Source organism: Rhinopithecus roxellana, chromosome 12 (assembly GCF_007565055.1).
Source record: "Rhinopithecus roxellana isolate Shanxi Qingling chromosome 12, ASM756505v1, whole genome shotgun sequence".
In the NCBI taxonomy this organism is placed as follows: domain Eukaryota; kingdom Metazoa; phylum Chordata; class Mammalia; order Primates; family Cercopithecidae; genus Rhinopithecus; species Rhinopithecus roxellana.
In genome coordinates, this window is record NC_044560.1 from 80,359,612 (window position 1) to 80,383,733 (window position 24,122).

At 40.4% G+C, this 24,122-nt stretch overlaps 1 protein-coding gene and 1 pseudogene across 1 annotated transcript in view; one reads left to right on the forward strand and one right to left on the reverse strand.

Moving 5' to 3' along the window:
* The first annotated feature begins 3,302 nt into the window (after positions 1-3,302).
* LOC104662184 (zinc finger protein 91-like) overlaps positions 3,303-24,122 on the forward strand; it is a 37,485-nt gene continuing 16,665 nt past the window's right edge. Inside the window, 1 exon segment of the mRNA XM_030943025.1 lies at positions 3,303-3,383. Within this exon segment, the coding sequence (XP_030798885.1) occupies positions 3,363-3,383 (21 nt within the window). The 5' untranslated portion in view covers positions 3,303-3,362.
* LOC115900858 lies at positions 14,337-15,102 on the reverse strand (annotated as a pseudogene).

The following is a 24,122-nucleotide window of genomic DNA, read 5'->3' on the forward strand; positions in this document are numbered from 1 at the left end:
TTGGGAAAAATTAACATTCTGTAGAGAATCCCCTTCCCCCTTTATGTTCCTTTTTCTTTTTGCAGATGCAGGAGATAATCAACTAAGAGCCATGCACCTGTTTAGGTCTGATAAGAAACATTTTACAACCTGCTCTCTCTTTTAAGTCACCTATCTGAGAGATTCCTCTGTACAATAAAACTTGGTTTCCATAATCCTTTACCTTAACCTAAACCTTCCTTTTCATTGATCCTAGGTCTTCAGATAAATTCTACCAATTGTCAACCACAAAATATTTAAATTTACCTGGAAGTCACCCGCTTTGAGTTGTCCCGCCTTTCTGAACCAAGCCAATATATTTCTTTTCTTTTTGCTTTTTTTTTCTTGACAGTGTCTTTCTCTGTTGCCCAGGCTAGAGTGCAGTGGTGCAATCTCTGCTAAATGCAAACTCTGCCTCAACTTCTGGGCTTATGCAATTTTCCTCCCTCAGCCTCCTGAATAACTGGTAATAAATGTGCAGGCTACCATGCTCAGTTAATTAAAAAAAATTTTTTAGACATGTGTTTTTGGCATGTTGTGCAGGCTGGTCTCAAATTCCTGGGCTTAAACAGTCTTCATTTCTGGGTCTCCCAAACTACTGGGATTATAAGCATGAGCCAACATGCCTGACCAGAATTTTTTAATTTAATTTTATTTTTTATGTTTTTGAGACAGAGTCTCACTGTGTTACCAGACTGGAGTTCAGTGGTGCGATCTCGGCCCACTATAACCTCTGCCTTCTGGGTTATTCTCCTGCCTCAGCTGCCTGAGTAGCTGAGACTACAGGTGCACACCACCACGCCCGTCCAATTTTTGTATTTTTTAGTAGAGATGGGGTTTCACCATATTTGCCAGGCTGGTCTCCAATTCCTAACCTTGTGATCCACCCACCTCAGTCTCCCAAAGTGCTGGGATTACAGGCGTGAGCCACTGCACCCAGCTCAGAATCTTTAATATGTTATAAAAAAGCTAACTATATTTAGATTTGTTAGCTAAGAGAAAATTTGTAAAAACATCTTTTATTAAATGTTAGAAGCAAATTTTTGGTCCTGCAAAAGAAATAGTACTTGAATGTAAATTTTCTCAGCAAGGCAATATTTACTTTTATAGAAGGGTGCATCTCATGAATGGAACAATGGCAAGAGCACACCTGAGGAAGGGAGGGAAAGGGGTTCTTAGCCCTTACACAGGTAGCCCCTACTGCTGTATCATTCCCCTGTTGGCTAGGGTTGGACTGCACAGTTTAAACTAATTCCCATTGGCTGTTTTAAAGAGAGGAGGTGTACAAGCCAGAGTGGTGGGGTGAGCAGTTTGGGCGAGAAATACTTTTATGGAACAGGTGACCAAAGGTGACTCAGGTCAGAGCAGGTGTAAACTACTGATTAGTACTGGTGGGAAGGTTGTTTACTAAAACTGGAGACATAAACAATGAAGAAGTTAAACTTTAAAATGGAGAATAAAGAATAAGAGAGCTGAATATACTGACATACTGATTCTTTGAAGAGAAATTTAGAACTCACTGTATATATATATAAAGCTAAGACTACTAGATGTAAAAAAACTAATTATTCAAAGAGCGTGTTTAAGGCCAGGTGTCGTGGCTCATGCCTTGTAATCCCAACACTTTAGGAGGCTGAGATAGGCAGATCATTTTGAGCTTAGGAGTTCAAGACCAGCCGGAGCAACATGGCAAATTCCAGTCACTGGTTAAAATAAGGAAATAAACCAGGCATGATGGTGCACTCCTGTAATCCCAGCTACTCCAGAAGCTAAGGTTGGAGAATCGCTTGAACCTGGGAGGTGGAGGTTGCAGTGAGCCAAAATCATGCCACTGCACTTCAGCCTGGGTGACAGAACAAGCTTCTATCTCGGAAATTAAAAGAAAATAGAGAGTGTATAAACAAAAGAAAAATATGCTCTTGATGAAAAAAGTTAGAAACATTTGTCTGTTTTGAAATTACTTAAAGGTTGTTTCAAATTGAAAAAGTAAAAATAATGTAGGTTAAAATAAAATATAAAAAGTTAAAAAATGGACCGGCATCGTGGCTTGCCCATGTAATCTCAGTACTTTGGGAGACTAAGACAGGTGGATCACCTGAGACCAGGAGTTTGAGACCAGCCTGGCCAACATGGTGAAACCGCATCTCTACTCTCTACTAAAAATACAAAAAATTAGTCGGATATGGTGGTGCACACCTATAATCCCAGCTACTCGAGAGGCTGAGGAGGAGAATCTCTTGGACCTGAAAGGCAGAGGTTGCAGAGAGCTGAGATCACGCCACTGGACTTCAGCCTGGGCCACAGAGCAAGACTCGGTCAAAAAAAAAAAAGAAAAAAATTAGAAAATTATAAGAAATCATAAAATATATATAAAAATCTAGAGAGGTCAAAAAGACCAATGTACTTTATTTTATTTTTATTTTCTATTTTTTTTTTTCTGGGGTGCAGTGGCATGATCTCAACTCACTGCAACCTCTGCCTCCCAGGTTTAAGCGATTCTCCTGCCTCAGCCTCCTGAGTAGCTTAGATTACAGACGTGTGCCACCATGCTCAGCTATTTTTTATTTTTCATTTTTTTGAGACAAAATTTCACTCTTAGTGTTCAGACTTGAGTGTATTGGTGCGATCTAGGGTTACTGCAACCTCGGCTTCCCGGTTCAAGCAATTCTCCTGCCGCAGCCTCCTGAGTAGTTGGGATTACAGGCATGTGTCACCACGCTCAGCTAATTTTGTATTTTTAGTAGAGATGGGGTTTCACCATGTTAGCCAGACTGGTCTTGGACTCCTGACCTCAGGAGATCCACCTGCCTCAGCCTCCCAAAGTGTTGGGATTACAGGTGTGAGCCACGGTGCCCGGTTGAGGGACTTACAACGTTTTATCAAATTGGCTTTATTATTGATAATACACTGTTAATAAAGTAAAAGTTGATTTTCTCTGGAACAAAAATTTTATGTATTATTAATATACATAAAATATTTTTGTTCACATTTTGAGTGCATTGAAAAAGAGAGCAAAGAAGAGACAGGGTTTTCCCATGCTCTGAGGTGGGCCTGGCTGAGCTCAGGGAGGAAGCCCTGCCTGAAAAGGCTGCAGCCTAGGCTGGCACTCTTTCTTTCTTCAACCCAGTGTCTGATCACATCTTCTGTCACTCAGGGCCTGAGAAGGCGGGGTCTTAAACGTTATCTAATCAGGGATGCTGAACTGGGAACTGTCCAATCAGGCACAAAGCTGGAGCAGACAGGGCGGCTTCCGGGATGTGGCGGGGCCTTTGTCTCTTGCTGCCGCTGGAGCTCTAGGTCTCCTCTTCACTGCTCTGTATCCTGTGCTCCAGGAAGCCAAGCCTATGTGGCCCTGTGACCTGCAGGTATTGGGGATCCACAGCTAAGACGCCAGGAACCCCTGGAAGCCTAGAAATGGTGAGAGTGCTAGGTGCGACCTCCCGAGAGAGGGAACGGGGCTGGTTGAAACCGGTGGGAAGCGGCTGTGGCGGGACTCAGGCCTCTCCGTATTCAGCTCCACGATCTGTGCCCCGAGTTCTCTTTGCCCAGTTCGGCCGCAGTCCCCTTCAGCGATAAGATGGCGGCTGCGCTGACAGCCGGGCTCCGGGCATCCTGTCTCTTCCCTGCCCAGTGACTGTGCCCTGGCCTGGAGCCCTCTCTGGGCAGCTCTGCACCGGCAGCGCCGCGTCTCTTCCAGACTGTGCAGGGACCACGGGAGGGTTGTCAGGGGAGAATCCTGACTCGGGGTGCTGGTTCATGAATAGGAAGAGTTTTAGTCCGTGAGCTTCCCAGGGCCTGTTTTTCCCTATTAAAAATTTATGGGCGTCACCTCGAAAATATTAAATAATCAAAGAGTGATTCAAAAATTTTAGAGCACCCAGCTATGGTTTGTAATTTGTGGTCTATGAAAGGACTTGAAGGAAATATTTTTATAAGGTTCATGATAAAGAGAACTAAATTCAGTAATTTGTTAGGTACAGTTATGTAGTTTCCTTTTTTTTTTTTTTTTTTTTTTTGGTTTCGTATTTTTTTTTGAGGAGGAGTTTTGCTCTCTCACCCAGGCTGGAGTACAATGGCATTATCTCAGCTCACCACAACCTCTGCCTCCTGGGTTCAAGCAATTCTCCTGCCTCAGCCTCCCTAGTAGCTGGGATTGCAGGCGCCTGCCACCACACTAGGTCAGTTTTTTTTTTTTTATTTTTAGGAGAGACGGGGTTTCACCTTGTTGGCCAGACTGGTCTCGAACTCCTGACCACAGGTGATCCACCTACCTTTGCTTCTGAAAGTGCTGGAATTAGAGGCGTGAACCACCTCTCCCGGCCTCGTTTCTTAATTTTTACAATCAAGGTGGAAATATCCTGGTTATGTAATCAGAGCTTAATTGGCATTTTATACTTGGTTAAGCCTAAATTTTGTTTCTGCCAATGTAGTAATTTACCAAAAAATGCTCTTGAGTTTAGATTTTTATTTTCAGAAGTAGAAATCCGGGGACTAGAGACACCTCAATCTAATTACCTGCCACTTAATGATTTTCACACTCCACAGGGGACTGATTTTTCCCTGAATTTTTTACATGTGTCCCAAGCAGGGCCTCAAATCTACCCCTCATCCCCTATTCCTCCAGCCTAACTCTGGCTTGCAGTAAAATACTAAATTTCCAGTTTCGTCTGACATCCCCAAATGCCAGTTTCTCCTCCCTAATTCATTTTATCAACCATTTGTCCTGTAGTGTACATTTTGATACCTATTTTAATCATTTTTATTTTTAGATGTTGAGACAGAGCCTTGCTCTGTCACCCAGGCTGGAGTGCGGTGAGGCACTCTAGGCTCACTACAACCTCTGCCTACTGGGCTCAAATGATCCTCCTGTCTCAATCTCCCAAGCAGCTGGAATTACAGGTGCCCACGACCACATCTGGCTAATTTTTGTATTTTTAGTACAGACAGCATTTCACTATGTTGGCCAGGCTGGTCTCAAACTCCTGGCCTCAAGTGGTCCCCCTGCCTCGGCCTCCCAGAGAGCTGGGATTACAGACCTGAGCCACCGCATCTGGCCAAGTAATTATTTTTTTGACAAAGCATTTGATGGCACATTTAAAAAGATTTGTTTTCTTTTTGTAAATATTTCCTATGAGAAGAAAGCAAATAATAATCTCCTGACACTGTATTGTAAAATATCTCTGTGCATTTTTGTCTTCTATTTTCCCTAGACACAGATATCTTATCAGAATGTTTTTGGGTCATGTTTTCCTTTTGGAAACTTTATTGGGTGATGTGTCTTCAGTCACCCTTCAGTTTTTGCTTGGACCTGGGTTTCAGTACCGTATGGGGATAAACCAAGATACCCACCATGGCTATGTCTGCTACAGTGTCTAGTGAATATCAGCTACTGGGTCATATTCTCTCATAGGACAACCTGAGGTATTGAGTGTAGCTTCTCAAGTGTGCAGGTAGATGCCCTGAGGCTGAGAGGCATTTCCTGGTGCACCTTTTTTTAAAGTTAATTCCTTGAGACATTAATATTGCCTTCACCCAATTCAGCTTTCATTTCTTGGAGACACATTGCTGGTCAGCCAATCAGATACTAGTATTGAGGAGAAAACAAATAATTTCTGCCTCCTGGATTCCTTTAGGAGGCAGAAAAATAGTACAAGAAAAAAAGTAAAAAAATTTCTAGAAAAAAAGATACCCACCACTCCAAAAGACAAAAAAAAAAAAAAAAAAGAAAAGAAAAAAACCCAAAAAACTGACCCCAGTGAGATAGTATAAGAACTTGCAGAGTAAAATGCTCCTGAGGCACTCACTGGGGGCAGAGTTCAGAGTCTCCTGAGAGGAGGTTATTGAGCACTTAAGTGAGCATGATGGGGTGGGACAGTCTCAAGTAACTGAATGGCCTGACTTGACACATGAGGAAGACATATCTGTACCTTGAAAAGCTTTGTTCACTTCTTTTGACCTAAGGGTTTTTTTTTTTCTGTCTTATTTATTTACATATTTTTGAGTCGAAGTCTTGCTGTATCGCCCAGGCTGGAGTGCAGTGGTGTGATCTCAGCTCATTGCAACCTCTGCCTCCTGGGTTCAAACATGCAAGGAATTCTCCTGTCTCAGCCTCCCCAGGAGCTGGGATTACAGAGGTGCACCACCATGCGCAGCTAATTTTTGTATTTTTCGTAGAGATGGGGTTTCACCATGTGGCCCAGGATGCTCTTGAATTCCTGCCCTCATGATCCTTCCACCTTGGCCTCCCGAAGTACTGGAATTACAGATGTGAGCCACCGTGCCTGGTTCTGTATCCTGGTATTTTGATTTTTGAGTTTAATGCTAAATTTTATGTGATGAAACTTAGTACCTCCTAAAAGTGTTCCCATGTGACTATTTTATTTATTTATTTATTTTTTGAGACAGTTCCACTCTTGTCACCCAGGCTGGAGTTCAGTGGTACAATCTCAACTCACTGCAACCTCTGCCTTTTGGGTTCAAGTGATTCTCCTGCCTCAGCCTCCTGAGTAGCTGGGATTGCAGGCGCTTGCCATCACACCCGGCTAATTTGTGTATTTTTAGTAGAGATGGGGTTTCACCATTTTGGCCAGTCTGGTCTCGAACTCCTGCCCTCAGGTGATCCACCCACCTTGGCCTCCCAATGTGCTGGAATTACAGGCATGAGCCACTGTGCCCGGCTAATTGTTTACTACATGATTTTTGATACAAATAATAACATAATACATTTATTGTCTGAAAGGAATAAATACATTTGCTTTTCTTACTGAGGTGTAAGATGTAAGCACCTTAAAATTTTCTTCCCTTATATGAACACTGCGTAATTTTGCTGAATTATTCTACCACCTAGTTATAGTTTCAAAAACCAAGTTAATAACTCTGACATAGAAATTAAAGCTTGGCCGGGCGCGGTGGCTCAAGCCTGTAATCCCAGCACTTTGGGAGGCCGAGACGGGTGCATCACGAGGTCAGGAGATCGAGACCATCCTGGCTAACACGGTGAAACCCCGTCTCTACTAAAAATACAAAAAAACTAGCTGGGCGAGGTGGCGGGCGCCTGTAGTCCCAGCTACTCCGGAGGCTGAGGCAGGAGAATGGTGTAAACCCGGGAGGCGGATCTTGCAGTGAGCTGAGATCCGGCCACTGCACTCTAGCCCGGGCAACAGAGCAAGACTCCGTCTCAAAAAAAAAAAAAAAGAAATTAAAGCTTAAGCCCAGTGACTCCAAGCTAAGCCTAATATTGAGTCTGCAAAAGGAGGTTTTTAAAGGCCCAGTTAGTTCCTTTTGGGGGGCCTCCCCTGCAGATGTCCCAGCCTGCTCACCCCAGCTATGGAAGAAGGCTCTTTACTGAGAGAATCTACAGAGCCCTGGAAAGCTGGCAACCCACACGCAGATGCAGTTAAGGTTAATGTAAAAGGGTATGAGGAGGGTCTTGCTGAAGATGAAGTTGTTACTGTTTTGAGGCAGTTTCTAGACTTTTTCAAATCAAAGTTAAATACATGTAAAAAATTGAATTTCAAAGGAGTATTGCAACAGGAGGAAGTAGCAACTATAAGATTTTCAAAGATTGAAAAGATTAGGCAGACAATGACTTTTTTTTTCCCTAGGGAAAAGCAAACACGATTAGTAATGAGGTAGGAGGGGAATGTTTACATGGAGGGTAATAAAATCAGATTTTAGATCAGAGAACGTTTTACCCTGAGATCAACGTGTTCTTAGGATAAACATAAAATGGTGTTGTATGGTAGCTCAGACTGAGGGTAGCTCAAAGTTCAGGAGCCTGTGGGAAGAAAATATACTTACGTTCAGTTTGATTAAGAAGTATTTATCAAACTGAACGTAAGTATATTTTCTTCCCACAGGCTCCTGAACTTTGAGCTACCCTCAGTCTGAGCTACCATACAATTTAGCCGGGCGCGGTGGCTCAAGCCTGTAATCCCAGCACTTTGGGAGGCCGAGACGGGCGGATCACAAGGTCAGGAGATCGAGACCATCCTGGCGAACACAGTGAAACCCCGTCTCTACTAAAAATACAAAAAACTAGCCGGGTGACGAGGCGGGCGCCTGTAGTCCCAGCTACTTGGGAGGCTGAGGCAGGAGAATGGCGGGAACCCGGGAGGCGGAGCTTGCAGTGAGCTGAGATCCGGCCACTGCACTCCAGCCTGGGCGACAGAGCAAGACTCCGCCTCAAAAAAAAAAAAAAAAAAAAAAAAAGAAGTATTTTATGTTTACCACTGAAGACAAAGTCAGCTGATTTTTAATGAGAAAAAGGAGAAAATGCACAAAGCGTTTTTCTGGCTGTGTGATAGGTAAGAAAAGAGAGCAAAAAATAGATACTGTCAAGGTTTCAGAGGAAAGGGAATACTTTATACACTGTAAACAGTTTACATTAATTCAACCATTGTAAAAAGCAATGTGGCAATTTCTCACAGAACTAAAACCAGAATTACCATTTCACCAAGCAACCTCATAATTGGGTATATACTCAAAGAAATATAAATTATTCTGTCACAAAGACACATGCACAAGCGTGTTCACTGCAGCACTATTCACACTAGCAAAGACACGGAATCCACTTGAATGGCTATCAATGGTAGACTGAATAAAGAAAATATGGTACGATCAGGCACAATGGCTCATGCCTTTAATCCCAGCACTTTGAGAGGCCACAGCAGGTGGATTGCCTGAGCTCAGGAGTTTGAGACCAGCCTGAGCAATATGGAAAAATCCCATCTACAAAAATGCATCTCTAAAAAAAATACAATAAGAAAAATTAGGCATTGTGGCACACGCCTGTGGTCCCAGCTACTTGGAGGGCTGAAGAATGAGAGTATTGCTTGGCCCACCACAATGGCTTATGTCTGTAATCCCAGAACTCTGGGAGGCCAAGGTGGGTGGATCACATGAGGTCAGGAGTTCAAGACCAGCCTGGCCAACATGGTGAAATCCCATCTCTACTAAAAGTACAAAAATTAATCGGGCATGTTGGTGTTGGGCATCATAATGAAAAGCATTTTTTGTTTGTTTGTTTGTTTGTTTTTGTTTTTTTCCCCATAAAGTGTTTTTGGAGAACATAAAAGAGAATTTTATGAATCATAGCTCTTTATCATCTATGTACTTCATCTTTTTCCACCTTTATTCTTGGTCTCATATTTTTTTCACTTGACTTTGTTGGGGTTGTACCTTTTTTTTTTTTTTTTTTTTTTTGAGATGGAGTTTTACTCTTGTTGCCCAGGTTGGAGTGTAATGGCACAATCACAGCTCACCGCAATCTCCGTCTCCCAGGTTCAAGCGATTCTCCTGCCTCCATCTCCCGAGTAGCTGGGATTACAGGCATGTTCCACCACGCCCGGCTAATTTTGTATTTTTAATAGAGACAGGGTTTCTCCGTGTTGGTCAGGCTGGTCTTGAACTCCTGACCTCAGGTGATTCACCTATCTCAGCCTCCCAAAGTGGTGGAATTAGAGAAGTGAGCTGCCACACCTGTCCTGGGTTGTATCTTTTATGTGAAAATGGTAAATATAACTACAGTGTTCTGCTGAGTTCTGTGAGGAGCTCTATCAAATCAGTACGTTTCAGTAACATTATGGGAGTCCCCAGTTTTTAAACAGTATCTCAGAAGCATAGATGAGCTTATAGAGTTTGTGACTGGCATCTGCAGTGAGGACAGTGTTGTGACAGTGAGCCCTGAATCAAGGTCTGTGCTGAGTCTTGGTGGTGTCAGAATTCAAGTGTTAGACAATAAGTTGGTGTTGGAGAATTGCTTGGTGTTCACAAACTCTACAGATTGGGTGCTAGAAGAAAGATATCACAGACTCCTGGATTAGAATAAACCTTTGAATGTCCAGGAATGAGAGGCTGTGCTCTCCTCTACACAGGCTGTCACACTGTCCCTTGTTCAGTGATTCCAGCTCCCCTTCCATAGTGACAGAGAACCGAAAACTTAGAGGAAAGGAGCTGTGATGGCAGATCCCCTTTTGCCACAGCCGCCACCACAAGATTTTTACTCTCTAACTAACATACTCACTAGACATTAATGTGTCCACACCTCTCACAGGACAGGGAACCACACTCAGGAATTTTACTACAGCATTTTTGATCTTAGTGTTTTTTTTGCCAAAAACTTATACAGAAGTGTCTCCAAGTCTCCTGGTGTATTCCCACCTCCAGACACTGAATCTGCAGCAGCAATCTGTTTTGTCAACCAACCTAGGGGTCCGGACCACCTGTTCATAAACTCATCTGCCTGCATGGACCCAGAAATAAATGAGTACAGCCCCACCTGGGCCACTATCTAGCACAAACCGGTCCTTCTACCTGGAGTGTACTCTTCCCCACCCAGGGAGTTTTTTTTTAACTTCTACTTTTGGTTTAGGGGTACACATGCAGGTTTGCTCTACAGCTAAAATTGTGTCATGGGGGTTTTATGTATAGATTATTTTGTAACTAAGGTACTAAGTATAGCACCAAAGAGGTATTTTTTCTGACCCTGTTTCTCCTGCCACCCTTCACCCTCAACTAGGCCTCAGTGTCTGTTGTTCGTCTCTGTGTTCATGTTTTTATTATTTAGCTCTTACTTATAAATAACCTGCATTTGGTTTTCCATTTCCGCATTAGTATTCTTTCTTTCTTTCTGTTTTTTTTTTTTTTTTTTTTTTTTTTTTAAGACAGTTTCACTCTTGTCACCCAGGCTGGAGTGCAATGGCGTGATGTTTGGTTACTGCAACCTCTGCCTCCTGGATTCAAGCAAGCAATTCTCCAGCCTCAGCCTGCCAAGTAGCTGGGATTACAGGTGCCTGCCACCATGCCTGGCTATTTTTTATATTTTTTAGTAGAGATGGGGTTTCACCATAATAGCCAGACTGGTCTCCAACTCCTGACCTCAGGTGATTTGCCTGCCTCGGCCTCCTAAAGTGTTAGGATTACAGGCGTGAGCCATTACGTCTGGCCTCTGCATTCGTTTTCCAAGAATAATGGTCTCCAGTTTCATGTTGCTGTAAAGGGCATAATCTTGTTTTTGGTTATTGTTTTCTGTTTGTTTGTTTTTTATGACCACACAGTATTCCATGATGTTTATGTATCGTATTTTTTTATTATTTCATTTTAATTTTAGAGACGGTCTCACTGTTGCCCAGGCTGAAATGCAATGGCATGATCGTGGCTCACTGCAACCTCCGCCTCTTGGGTTCAAGCAATTCTCCTGCCACGGCCTCCTGAGTTGCTGGGATTACAGGTGCCTGCCACCACGTCTGGCTGATTTTTGTAGTTTTAGTAGAGACGGGGTTTCACCATGTTGGTCAGGCTGGTCTTGAACTCCTGACCTTAAGTGATCTACCCACCTCCACCTCCCAAGGTACTGGGGTTACAGGAGTAAGCCATTGTGCCCGGCCCTTTTTTTTTTTGAGACAGTCTCACTCTTGTTGCCCAGACTGAAGTGCAATAGTGCCATCTCAGCTCACTGCAACCTCCGCCTCCCAGGTTTAAGCAAATATCCTGTCTCAGACTCCCGAGTAGCTGGGAGTACAGACGCCTACCACTACCGCGCCGACTAATTTTTGTATTTTTAGTAGAGATGGGGTTTCACCATGTTGGTCAGGCTGGTCTTGAACTCCTGACCTTAAGTGATCTACCCACCTCCACCTCCCAAGGTACTGGGGTTATAGGAGTAAGCCATTGTGCCCGGCCCTTTTTTTTTTTTGAGACAGTCTCACTCTTGTTGCCCAGACTGAAGTGCAATAGTGCCATCTCAGCTCACTGCAACCTCCGCCTCCCAGGTTTAAGCAAATATCCTGTCTCAGACTCCCGAGTAGCTGGGAGTACAGACGCCTACCACTACCGCGCCGACTAATTTTTGTATTTTTAGTAGAGATGGGGTTTCACCATGTTGGCCAGGCTGGTCTTGAACTCCCGACCTCAGGTGATCCACCCACCTTGGCCTCCCAAAGTTCTGGGATTACAGGCATAAGCCATCGTGGTGGGCCAAGCAATACTGTCATTCCTCAGCCTTCCAAGTAGCTGGGACCATGGGTATGTGCCACCATGCCTAACTAATTTTTCTTATTGTATTTTTTTTTAGAGATGCATTTTTGTAGATGGGATTTTTCCATATTGCTCAGGCTGGTCTCAAACTCCTGAGCTGAGGCAGTCCACCTGCTTTGGCCTCTCAAAGTGCTGGGATTACAGGCATGGGCCATTGTGCCTGATCATACCATATTTTCTTTATTCAGTCTACCATTGATAGGCATTCAAGTGGATTCCGTGTCTTTGCTATTGTGAATAGTGCTGCAGTGAACACGCTTGTGCATGTGTCTTTATGACAGAATAATTTATATTTCTTTGGGTATATACCCAATTATGAGGTTGCTTGGTGAAATGGTAATTCTGGTTTTAGTTCTGTGAGAAATTGCCACAGTGCTTCTTACAATGGTTGAATTAATGTACACTCTTAACAGCAGAGTATAAGCATTCCCTTTTCTCTGAAACCTTGACAGCATCTAATTTTTGACATTTTAATAGCCGTTCTCACTGGTGTGAATGGTATCTCATGGTTTTTCTTTGCATTTCTCTAATGATTATTGATGAGCATTTTATTACATGCTTGTTAGCCAAATGTTTGTCTTCTTTCGAAAAGCATCTTTTTCATGTCTTTTGTTTACTTTTTAATTAGGTATTTTTTTCTTGTAAGCTGTTTAAGTTTCTAATGGATTCTGGATATTAGACCTTTGTCAGAAGCATAGTTTGCAAATATTTTCTATTATTCTGTAGGTTGTCTGTTTACTGTGTTGATAGTTTCCTTTTCTGTGAAGGAGCTTTTTAGTTTAGGTCCAATTTGTCAATTTTTGCTTTTGTTGTAATTCTTTTGGTATTTTCATCCTGAAATCGCTGCCAGTTTCTATGTCTAGAATGGTATTTCTTCAGTTATCTGCGGGTTTTTTATAATTTTAAAATTAGCGTTTCAGTCTTTAATTAATCTTGAGTTGATTTTTGCATATGGTGTAATAAAAGGGTCTAGTTTTAGTCTTCTCCATGGTGCTAGCTGGTTATTCCACAACCATTTATTAAATAGGAAATTCTTTCCACAGTTCTATTGTTACTTTTGTTGAAGATCAGGTGGTTGTAGGTGTGTGGCATTATTTCTCGGCTCCCTGTTCTGTTACATTCATCTATGAGTTTGTTTCTGTACCAGTTCCATGTTTCTTTGTGTGCAGTAGCTCTGTAGTATAATTTGAAAACAGGTAATGTAATGCCTTCAGCTTTGTTGTTTGGCTATTCAGACTCTTTTTTGGTTTTATATGAATTTTACAGTAGTTTTTTTTTTTTAGTTCTGTTAAAAATATTTTGGTCATTTGATAATAAATAGCATTAAATCTGTAAATTTTGGAGACAGTCTGATCACTTTTAGGATATTGATTTTTTCTATTTATGAGCAAAAAGTTTTCCATTTATGCCATTTCTGACTTCTTTAAGCATTGTTTTGTAATTCTTATAGAGATCTTTCACCTTCCTGGTTAGCTGTATTCTTAGATATTTTATTCTTTTTGCAGCAGTTGTGAATGGGATTATGTTTATGATTCATATTTGGCTTGAATGTTGTTGATTCGCAGGGATGCAACTAATTTTTTTCCACTTATTTTGCATCCTAAAATTTTTTTTTGCCAAAGGCATGTAAAAATATATTTTTACTTTAAAAAATAACTTATTATAGTAATATTTTGCCTATATCTTACCAACATGTAGCTGACAGTTAAAATTTTGCAATATAGATATAATAAACAGGGATATATAAGAACTACAGGAAAATCTCCAAAACCCATTAAAGTTCAAATGTGAAAACAGAAAAGTTTTAACACTAGAGAATTCGCTACGGTGAGCCCAAGCAATATATAGAAAAGAGTCTAGAAAAAAGGCTGAGGTGTTAAATACATTTTTACTTCCTCTTGCTCAGAAAATGTTGGAGAGCTGTAAAGTTCTGTAAAGTTCCTTAAGGTGACTCGCCCAGCCCTTTGTAGCTAGTGCCAATCCTGGCCAAGCCAGATTTCTTGTGTGTCTGCAAACAATATGTGAGCCAAACAGCACCAGTGCCTGCTGAAAATGGGTTCTGACTGATGATTTCCTCATTTTGCCAAGACAGATTTTTTTTTTTTTCTAAATTGTTTTTGCAAATAACGCATAACAGGTTAAAAAAATACTTCATAAGAATATTATTTTAGAAAACCCATCACAAAACTGCAAATACAGCTTCGGAAGCCCTTCTGTTCAACTATGGTTAGTTTAGTTTGTTTTTGTACCTTCCACTCCAGAGGAAATAAGTTGGCATCCTGTTACTTTCTTTTTTCCATGACATTCAGCACCTCATCCAAAAGTGAGGACACCATATCAAGCTGCAGGGAGAGGAGGGAACCTGTAAGGTCAGAGAGGGACTCCTCTGACCTAGTCTTTCCCTTGATGAGCTCGCATGGTGCGGGATGGTGAAACATGTCTTCGACTGGCCAGTCAGGGTATTATTCGGACAGGCTGGAGGAGTGGCTCTCCCTGCCCTGTCTGGACTGAGATGGAGAACTGCTGGAGCCCCATGAGGTGTCCCCCTGGTGGACTTTTCCTTTCTCTAACAGACTGCTTTTCATGTGAGCTTTTTCCTCCATGACGGGCTTGCAGCTAAGCCTTGGCAGCTTTATTGGTCCAAAGGACTTCTGTTTGGAATTAAATTTCACCCGTGACAATAAGAGCATTATGAGAGCTTGGGACCCTCCAGTGATCGTGAGGGAGATGGCATTTTTGACCACTGAGGAGGGTGTTTCTGTGAACACAGAGTCTGAGGTGCTGTTTTACCGGAAGAACTTATTATGCCCAGGGAACTGATCCACATGTGCTTTCTCCTAGTTTCCAGGTAAAAGCTCATAGTTCCCTTGAAGAAAGGAAATATCCCCAAAGATGTCCTGCTTGGCCCTCTTTGCCGATTTGGATGGTGTGGCAAAAGTCTCCAAGAGGGGGACTGATGATATCGGGAGACAGAATGTCTCTCAGTTTAAATTTCTTTCCTTTCTTGTTATTGGCTGCTTTCAGGTAAATTGGGGCCTTGGCTGGCATTTTGGAATTTGAGAATGTCTGTTTTGCAGTCGGAAAAAAGGGCCACTTTTTTCACACATGTTATGTTTCTGAAGAATCCTTTTCGATAGGAACTGTCACATCATTTTTCTCAAGTGGCTTCAGAAGTGGCTCTAGGCATGTTGAGCGGTTACCCGCAGGGAAGAGAGGCCACCTGAGTGCACTGCCCTGGCCAGGCCGCAGCTCCCCAGGTGCCTTGCAGCCCGGGATTGGTTGGATGTGGAGGGCTGTGTCCTGAAATTATACTGAAGTTATTTGTAAGTTTAAAGAGCTTTTCTGCCAAGACTCTACGGTTTTCCTGATGTAGAATCCTGTTCCCTGCAAACAGGGATAGTTTGACTTCCTCTTTTCCTGTTTAAATGCCTTTTATTTTTATTGAGGTGTAGTTTTGCTTTGTCGCCCAGGCTGGAGGGCAGTGGCACGATCTTGGCTAACTGCAACCTCCGCCTCCCAGGTTCAAGCGATTCTCCTGCCTCAGCCTCCTGAGTAGCTGAAATTACAGGCACGTGACACCACGCCCGGCTAATTTTTGTATTTTTAATACGGACGGGGTTTCACCATGTTGGTCCGGCTGGTCTGGAATTCCTCACCTCGTGATTCACTCGTCTTGGCCTCCCAAAGTGCTGGGATTACAAGCGCGAGCCGCTGCATCTAGCCAAATGCCTTTTATTTTATCTCCTGCCCTGACCAGGACTTTCAATTTTATGTTGAATAGTAGTGTTAAGAGAAGGCATCTTTGCCTTGTGCCAGTTTTCAATGAGGAATGCTTCAAGCTTTTTTTTTTTTTTTTCGTTTTGATATAGAGTCTCCCTTTGTCTCTCACGCACAGTCTCGGCCCACTGCAGCCTCCACCTTCTGGGTTCAAGCGATTCTCCTTCCTCAGCCTCTTAAATAGCTGGGATTACAGACACCCGCCGCCACACCTGGCTAATTTTTACATTTTTAGTAGAGACGGGGTTTTGCTATGTCAGTCAGGTTGATCTCAAACTCTTGACCTTAGGCGATCCACCTACCTTGGCCTCCCAAATTGCTGAAATTACAGGAATGAACCACTGTACCCATCTGCTTCCAGGTTTTGTTCATTCAGTATGTTGGGGCTGAGGGTTTGTCATAGATAACTTATTTTGAAGCATATACCTTCAATGCCTAGGTTGTTGAGGATTTTTAACATGAAAGATGTTAAAGTTTACCCAAAAGCTTTTTCTGCATCTGTTGAGGTAATCTTGTGGTTTCTGTCTTTAGTAGTTCTGTTTATGTGATGAATCACATTTACTGATTTGTGTATGTTGAAGCAACCTTGCATTCCCAAAATAAATTCTACTTGCTCATAGTGGGTTTGCTTTTGGATATGCTGCTGGATTTTGTCAGTATGTTGTTGAAGATTTTTGTATCATTGTTCAAAGATATTGGCCTGAATTTTTTTGGTTTGTTTTATCTCTGCCAGGTTTTGGTATCATAGTAATGCTGTTCTTATATAATGAGCTGGTGAGAAGTTACTTTTTCTTAATTATTTAAAATAGTTTTAGTAGAAATAATACCAGCACTTTTTTGTACATCTGGTAGAATCCAGCTATGAATCTGTCTGGTCCTTGGCTTTATTTGATTGGTAGGCTATTTATTACTAATTCAATTTTTGAGCTTCTTATTCATCTATTTAGGGCTTTGATTTCTTTTTTGTTCATTCTTGGAAGGATGTATTCCTTAATAATTTTTCATTTTTTCTAGATTTTCTCGTTTGTGTGCACAGAGGTGTTCATGGTAGACTTCAAGATATTTTTGTGGGGTCAGTGCTAATATCTCTGTGTATTTAGTTTGTATAATTTTGAGATTTTTAAATTTCCTGAGGATTTTTTTATTTCTGAGTATGTGGTCAGTTTTAGAGTGGTGATAAGAAGAATGTATGTTATGTTATTTTTAGATGAAGAGTTCTGTAGATACCAATTAGGACTATTTGGTCAAGTGTTGAGTTTAGGTTATAATATTTTGTTACTTTTCTTCTTCAGTTATCTGTCTATTAGTGCCTGTGGGATGTTGTAGTCTCCCACTATTATTGTGTCAGAATCTAAATCTCTTCATAGGTCTCTAAGAACATGCTTTATTCATCTGGACCTATGAGTTTTATGTAACACCTTTCTCTCTTCTGTTTTGTCTTCCATAAACATTCTTTTCTGCTCGCCCAGTGTGCAAAATTTAGATGTCCAAGAGTTCAAGAACATGTTTAGAGACGTGGCTTTTGTAAAAGTAAATATAAATTAGAAATAAGAGACTACAAGTAAGAGAAAATATCTTACTAAAATCTCTTTTCTTATAACATTTAGATTATGTGTAGATTTTTATCTCCCTTTTTTTGAAATATATGTAAATCATATTAACAGCTGAATAAACCTTTTGTCTTTTTTTTTTTTCCTCAGGATTGTCTTTATCTGGGACCTGAGATTAATTGCTTCATTTTTGCTTTGGCAAAAGATTGTTCTTATGATTTTTAGTCTTTTAAAGTTGACACAGATCTGTTCAGAGTAACACTCATTTCAACAGCACACAAAAGTTGAGTGTAAAAATAGGATTAAATTTTGCAGTATAGGAAAGATACTGAGTAAGTTGACAGAAACCTGATTATCTATGATAATTATTTGCAGGCTAAAGTATTTATACTACAAAAGCAAAAAGAGTTCAGTTTATGGCCGGGCGCGGTGGCTCACGCTGGTAATCCTAGCACCTTGGGAGGCCGAGATGGGCGGATCACCTGAAGTTATAGACCATTCTGACCAACATGGAGTAATCCCGTCTCTACTAAAAATACAAAATTAGCTGGGTATGGTGGCGTATGCCTGTAATCCCAGCTACTCGAGAGACTGAGGCAGGAGAATCACTTGAACCCAGGAGGTGGAGTTTGAGGTGAGCCGAGATCATGCCATTGCACTCCAACCTGGGCAACACGAGCAAAACTCCCTCTCAAAAAAAAAAAAAAGAGTTCAGGTTTTAAACTGAAAAGTGGAGTGCATTTTCATACCTTTGTTTCTGTTTATTACTTCAGTGCAATTAGCATAGTTACGTGTAATGTTTGTAGACAACCTGCATTCATATACATTCAACTGTATTTTCTACAAGAGTATAAAGCCACAATATTTACTTTGAATGAATTCCTTAAATAGTTGTTCTAATATTGTGATTCATACTTTTGAAATGTAGTTTTTCAACTGAATTATAGTTACAGAAAAATTTTTAAAATCCTACATACATTTTGAGTCATATATTAAAATTATTCATAATTATATATTTATATCTAATATCCAAATAAAATTTACTACCAAATTGTTACAGTAGATGTTAGTCTGATATGATTATTAATTTAACCAATAGGGATAGTTATAGGTAAGTATAATTTTAGTATGTTTAATTTCAGAAATGGAATGCTGCTATTACAGGACAAATAAAGGCAGGTGATTTGGCCACCCAAAAACTGTAATAACTCTTTAATTAGCTATGTTGCAGGCTCATGTATATTCCATTATATTAACACAGTCAGATTTTAATTTTTTAATCAAAAAGTGCTGGTGGTAGTTGTCAGATATATTTCTATTTAGATGCCACATTTAATGGGCAGCAGATTAGAGAGCAGCAGAGATGGAAAAAAAGTCTTTTAAAATTCTGCTGATAATATGCCCCCTTTCTTCATAACACTCATGTTTCTCATGCTATGAGTAGCTATGCACTTCGGGTACTTAGAGATTCTTTTTAGAGGAATATTTTCTAGCTGACTTGATCAATCTTACATGTAATCTCAGTTTTTTCTTAAGATGCTTTTAACTTCTTTTTTTTTTCTCTCAATATCATCTTTCTTGGAATGAGAGCTGTTTTTGTTTCGAATGCTTTGTGTATCTGTTTTAGAAGCTCTATTAGTATCCCATAATGTCTGTGAAAGATGTGGGCTGTCACAGTGAGAACTCTTAGAGCTATCTCTATCTGGATGCATGCTGGAAATCCAGCAGTATATTTTCCATGTCACCATTGTAAATAGAAACTGTGGCTTAAATAATGCTTGTAATCCCATTATTGTGAAGGTGCAATTCTACCCAGGAGGCCTGCAGGCTCTCCTTGTGCAGGTCAGGCTTCACTTTATTTTTGAAATGGATTCTTCTCCATTGCCCAGACTGGAGTGCAATGGTGCAATCTCGGATCACTGCAACCTCCCCCTTCCAGGTTCAAGGGAGTCTTCTGCCTCAGCCTCCCGAGTAGCTTGGATTACAGGTGCCCACCCACCATGCCCAGCGTATATATATATATATATATATGTATTTTTTTTTTCACCATGTTGACCAGCTGCTCTTGAACTCCTGACCTCGTGATCTGCCCACCTCGGCCTCCCAAAGTGTTGGGATTACAGCCATGAGTCACCACACCCAGCCAGGCTTCACTCTTTGATGTGACACTGAAGTGCTCCTGCGGCAATTGTCATTCACCTGAGTTGAGCTGCCAGCTGTGAGCACTGTGCTGTGGGCTGTACCACAGTGGCAGATAGTAGGAAACAAAAGAGGACACTGGCCACCAGAAGAATGGAAGCAGGAGTGTGCTAGCCCAGTCCTCAGGGAGTAGAGAGCCACTGCTTTAAAATAGAAGTAGCCAAAAAGATAGCACCCTATTCAACCACTTTTGTAGAAGAGTGAAAGTCTACCTTCAGCAGGCAGCTGGCTTCAAGTTGCAAAACTACCTTCTGCCATGAATATGTGAAAAGCTTATTTTGTCATTGAATATAACCAATTAGCATACAGGGATGGCCTCCCCAGTGACCAGGTGAATTTAGGATGAACTACCTATGACATGGCGCTGTACATTCTTCTACTTGTGAACTAATTATGGTAACCGTCTTTATTTCTTTTCAATCCTTAAGCAGATGGATTGTAATACATGTGACATTCAGATTTAATTGTGTAATGAAACAGTTTTCTTTCTCTTCTATTACTGCAGTTTCTCTGGTGCTGAAGAGAATTAATAAAAATTATATTTCCCAAACACTGTATAGAATTACCAGACATAATATAAACACATAAGGTGCCAACCAAGCTTTACTCTAGAGGGGACTTTCCCTCTCAGGCTTCCAGTCAGCTCACAGTTATGCTGTAAAATGCATGCTGTCAACTAAATATGCATACAGAATTATGTCTCTGCCTATTTGGTAGTTTCATTTTCTATTTAGAATCAGCCTGAGTCTCTCTTGCTGGTTTATTATTCGACCATCAGTCCAGGGTCACTGGAAATGCTCTCACAATCACCAAAGTGTTTTTGAGACATTTGAAAATTTCTCCAGAACAGAATTGTGTCAGACTGACTACAGTGGTTAATTTTGCTTCTGTCTTAGTGTAAAAGAAATGAGTCATCCTCTGTTTGCTCCCCCCCTCATACAAGAGATGTCTTTGGTTAGTACCCAGATGAGAGTTTCTCTAGTTCCCTGGTACTTGAGTGAAGAATGATGAGGAGGTCTGGAGACTCAAACAAATAAACTAATTGCTTCCAATTCATATAGTCGTTAGAAAAATAAATGAAGCAGTCATGGTCCCTACCATGCAAGAAATTTTAGTCTAGACTAGCAACTGGATAAGTGGTTTAATTATGCATCATATGGTGGGTACAATAAATAGATGTGTGCAAAAATATGGGCTTTATTTGGGCCATTTTCTTTATATTTTTGTGACTTCTGATGTCTATACCTGAACATATATTAATAAACAAGAGTTATTATTGTATTTTTTATGCCCTGCTAAGAATACGTAATTATCGTTTAAAAAATTATTCTAGAAAACCTTAAGGGATTTGTTTAAATTGCTTATTAATATGTGATAAAAAATTGAAAGGGCAGTGGGGCTAAAAAAGATTACAATTACATAAACTCTGAGATTTAAGGATTTTTGTTTTTTTAAGCTACGCTTAAAAAACGAAACGGAACTAAAAATACTCCCCAGTGGCATAAAGAACAGAATTTTACATCAGCTCTACACCCTGCTTCAGCCCTATTTAGATTCACCCTTTTGAAGGCCTTACTTAGGTTTTGCCCTACCCTGGAGTCTTGCCTCACAGAACTAATTAGAAGAGATCAAAGTTTTTGGTGATGAATCCTGTTGCCTTTTTAGAGTTGGTTCTCACAATTTTCTGAAAACCAAAAGCAGATAAATGGAAAATATAAAATATGTATTATAGGGTCTAAGTTTTTAAATTTTTTGTTGAAACCAGTGTTTGCAGAGACATTCCATTTAGCAACCTGTTTTCTGTTCCTACAGATGCAGTAGTTGATTCACAAGTCACAAAATAGTAAATAAAAATATAATAATTCATCTAAATTACCTTACAGTCTATTTATGTCCCTCTCATCTGTCTATATTTAGATTTTATTCTCTGCATTTAAAAAACAATTAGTGACAGAAAAACAAAAGAAATAAAAATGCTGGGTCCTTATTCTAAATCCTTAGAATTATTGAACACTTAGTATCAACTGACAGGCTGTTATTAGAATTAAATCAAATAATGAGTTATCACAGTGCTCTGTAACATCCTATTGATTACATAATACCTGCTTAATAAACATTGCATTAGTACATGTGCACATGTTGTTTTCCAAATGCAGACTTACTCAGAAATTGCTGCTTTCTGTTTTCTCTGTGAACTTGAAAGAGCCAGCAAATAATACACTTTAAGATAGGGAATGGTTGTCTTCGTTTGTATCAGAAGTATTTGTGTTGTGACAAGAGTGCTGAGTGTAAGGGACTTTGTGCTGTGCCTCATTTTTGTAACAAATGCTAATAATAAGCCCAGGGAGAGTGACATCAGCACTGACAGAGGACTTGTTTAGAACACCCATTTATGGACCATTTCCAAAGCTGCAGAATCACATTACATAGAGTGGGGCCAAGTTTACCTAGTGATTTATAAGCTAATTAAAGCTTGAGTGACAATGCTTAGGTAAGCGGTTATAAGCTCAGGCTTCTTAGAGTCACATGACCAATTTATAGGAATCTCTTTACTTGTGCCCTTTTTACAGTTTCTGTTTAATGTTCTGAAGAAAACATCTATTTAATTAAGTGCCTCATGTGACTCTAAGGTGCCAGAATCAAGTATGAGAAGTTCAAGATACATTCATGAGCATTAAGTTCTACCTTTACACTAAAGGGTGGTCCAGGAAACTGTTCTATTTAGATTTGTAAGGACAGGACAATGTGGCCAATATTTATATTACTGTAGCAGAAATTGCCAGTGTCTGTAGCAGGGGAGGGCACCTGAGGACAGAAAAAACAACAACAAAAAAGAGAAACTTATATTTTTATCTCTGTGGAGCAGCTCATTGTTCCTGAATCTTTTCTGTTATACAGGACAGAAATGGGTAGAGGTTTTGTGTCTTGGGCCTTCTGCCTTTGGGTGTGGTGGTAACAGGTAAACATGTGGTGCTCAAATTATTAAAGGCAAATTCTCAAGATGCAGATGTAATTCAGAAAATCTCATCTGAGAAAGAATTCGAGAGGAGGAGGAGAAAGAGAAAAAATGGCTTTTTTTCAGCTAAACATGTCTCAGATCAAGAGCTATGTCCTCTCTGCCTCATGGAATGCCACAGGTTTAGTACTTGCAAATTTTTACTTCTATACCTGCGTTTTTTCTCCCTATTGAGTTTGTCTTAAGTACTTTTAAAAATGCTTATGCTAGGCCAGGCGCGGTGGCTCACGTCTGTAATCCCAGCACTTTGGGAATCCGAGGCAGGTGGATCACCTGAGGTCGGGAGTTCGAGACCAGCCTGACCAACGTGGAGAAACCCTGTCTCTACTAAAAATATAAAATTAGCTGGGTGTGGTGGTGCATGCCTGTAATCCCAGCTACTCAGGAGGCTGAGGCAGGATAATCGCTTGAACCCAGGAGGCAGAGGTTGTGTTTTGTTGAGCCAAGATTGTGCCATTTGCACTCCAGCCTGGGCAACAACAAGAACAAAACTCGGTTAAAAAAAATGCTTATGATAGTCAAGGGTCCTTCAAAAATATTTCTTTTCTATCTACCACAGCCTTCTCTGCATCATGGCTTCTTATATGCCACGCAGAATTCTCACCATGAATTTGTGATCTGCAATATTAAAAATGTTCTTTTTATGACTGTTGAACATGGAAAGGTGTGGATAATCTCTTTCTATGGAGAAAACCTGAGATTCTTAGTAAAGATGGAGAACATACAATGTTGAGGTTCCATTTTGTTTATTATCTCTATGCATTACAGGATTAAGAAAATGCTCCTATAAAGAGGGATGGCATTTATTACCCAGAAAGTTGAGAAAAAATTATCTGGAGATACTTACTTATTGGGTGTTAAAGAAAGTACTTAAAATCATTATTAAAAATTGTAGAACATGGAAGATATCTGTATCTTGAACTTTGCATACAACTGATGTTTTCTTATGGATAAATTCAGACTATAATTTACTTTCGTGGGGGCAATATCTCAGTAGTGATGCTGTGTCCTGGATGCATGAGCACACTACAGAAACTTGTTCTAGTGCAACTGATATTAATAACTCACTTGCTTAATAAGCTCTCTTACAGATTTTTTCACTATGGAGTTATTTTTCTCTTCATCATTAAGTATCTTTATGCAGGTGAGGTGTATGAACTATCACATTTATTCTGGCAACTGCTCTTTTGTTTTAGGTTTTCTTTGCATTGTTTGTTTTGGTAAATGAAAGCTCTCATCTTTGTTTACAGAACAGAAAAACTGAAGAAAACACAGGCTCTTCCACTTACTGAATGTTTGACAAAATAGTCTTTTGGGGTCAAAACATTGGCATTACTAGTGAGCTTTTTAGAAATTCAGTAACTCAGACTTTATTTCAGATCTCCTGAAAAAATAGTCTGCATTAACAAGATGTCTAGTTTATCGTACACATTAAAATTTGAGAGGTACCTTCTAACTCAACATGTCTATTTTGTCGGAAATATATAAACAACTATGCCTTTTTCATCTGAAAAATATATACAACT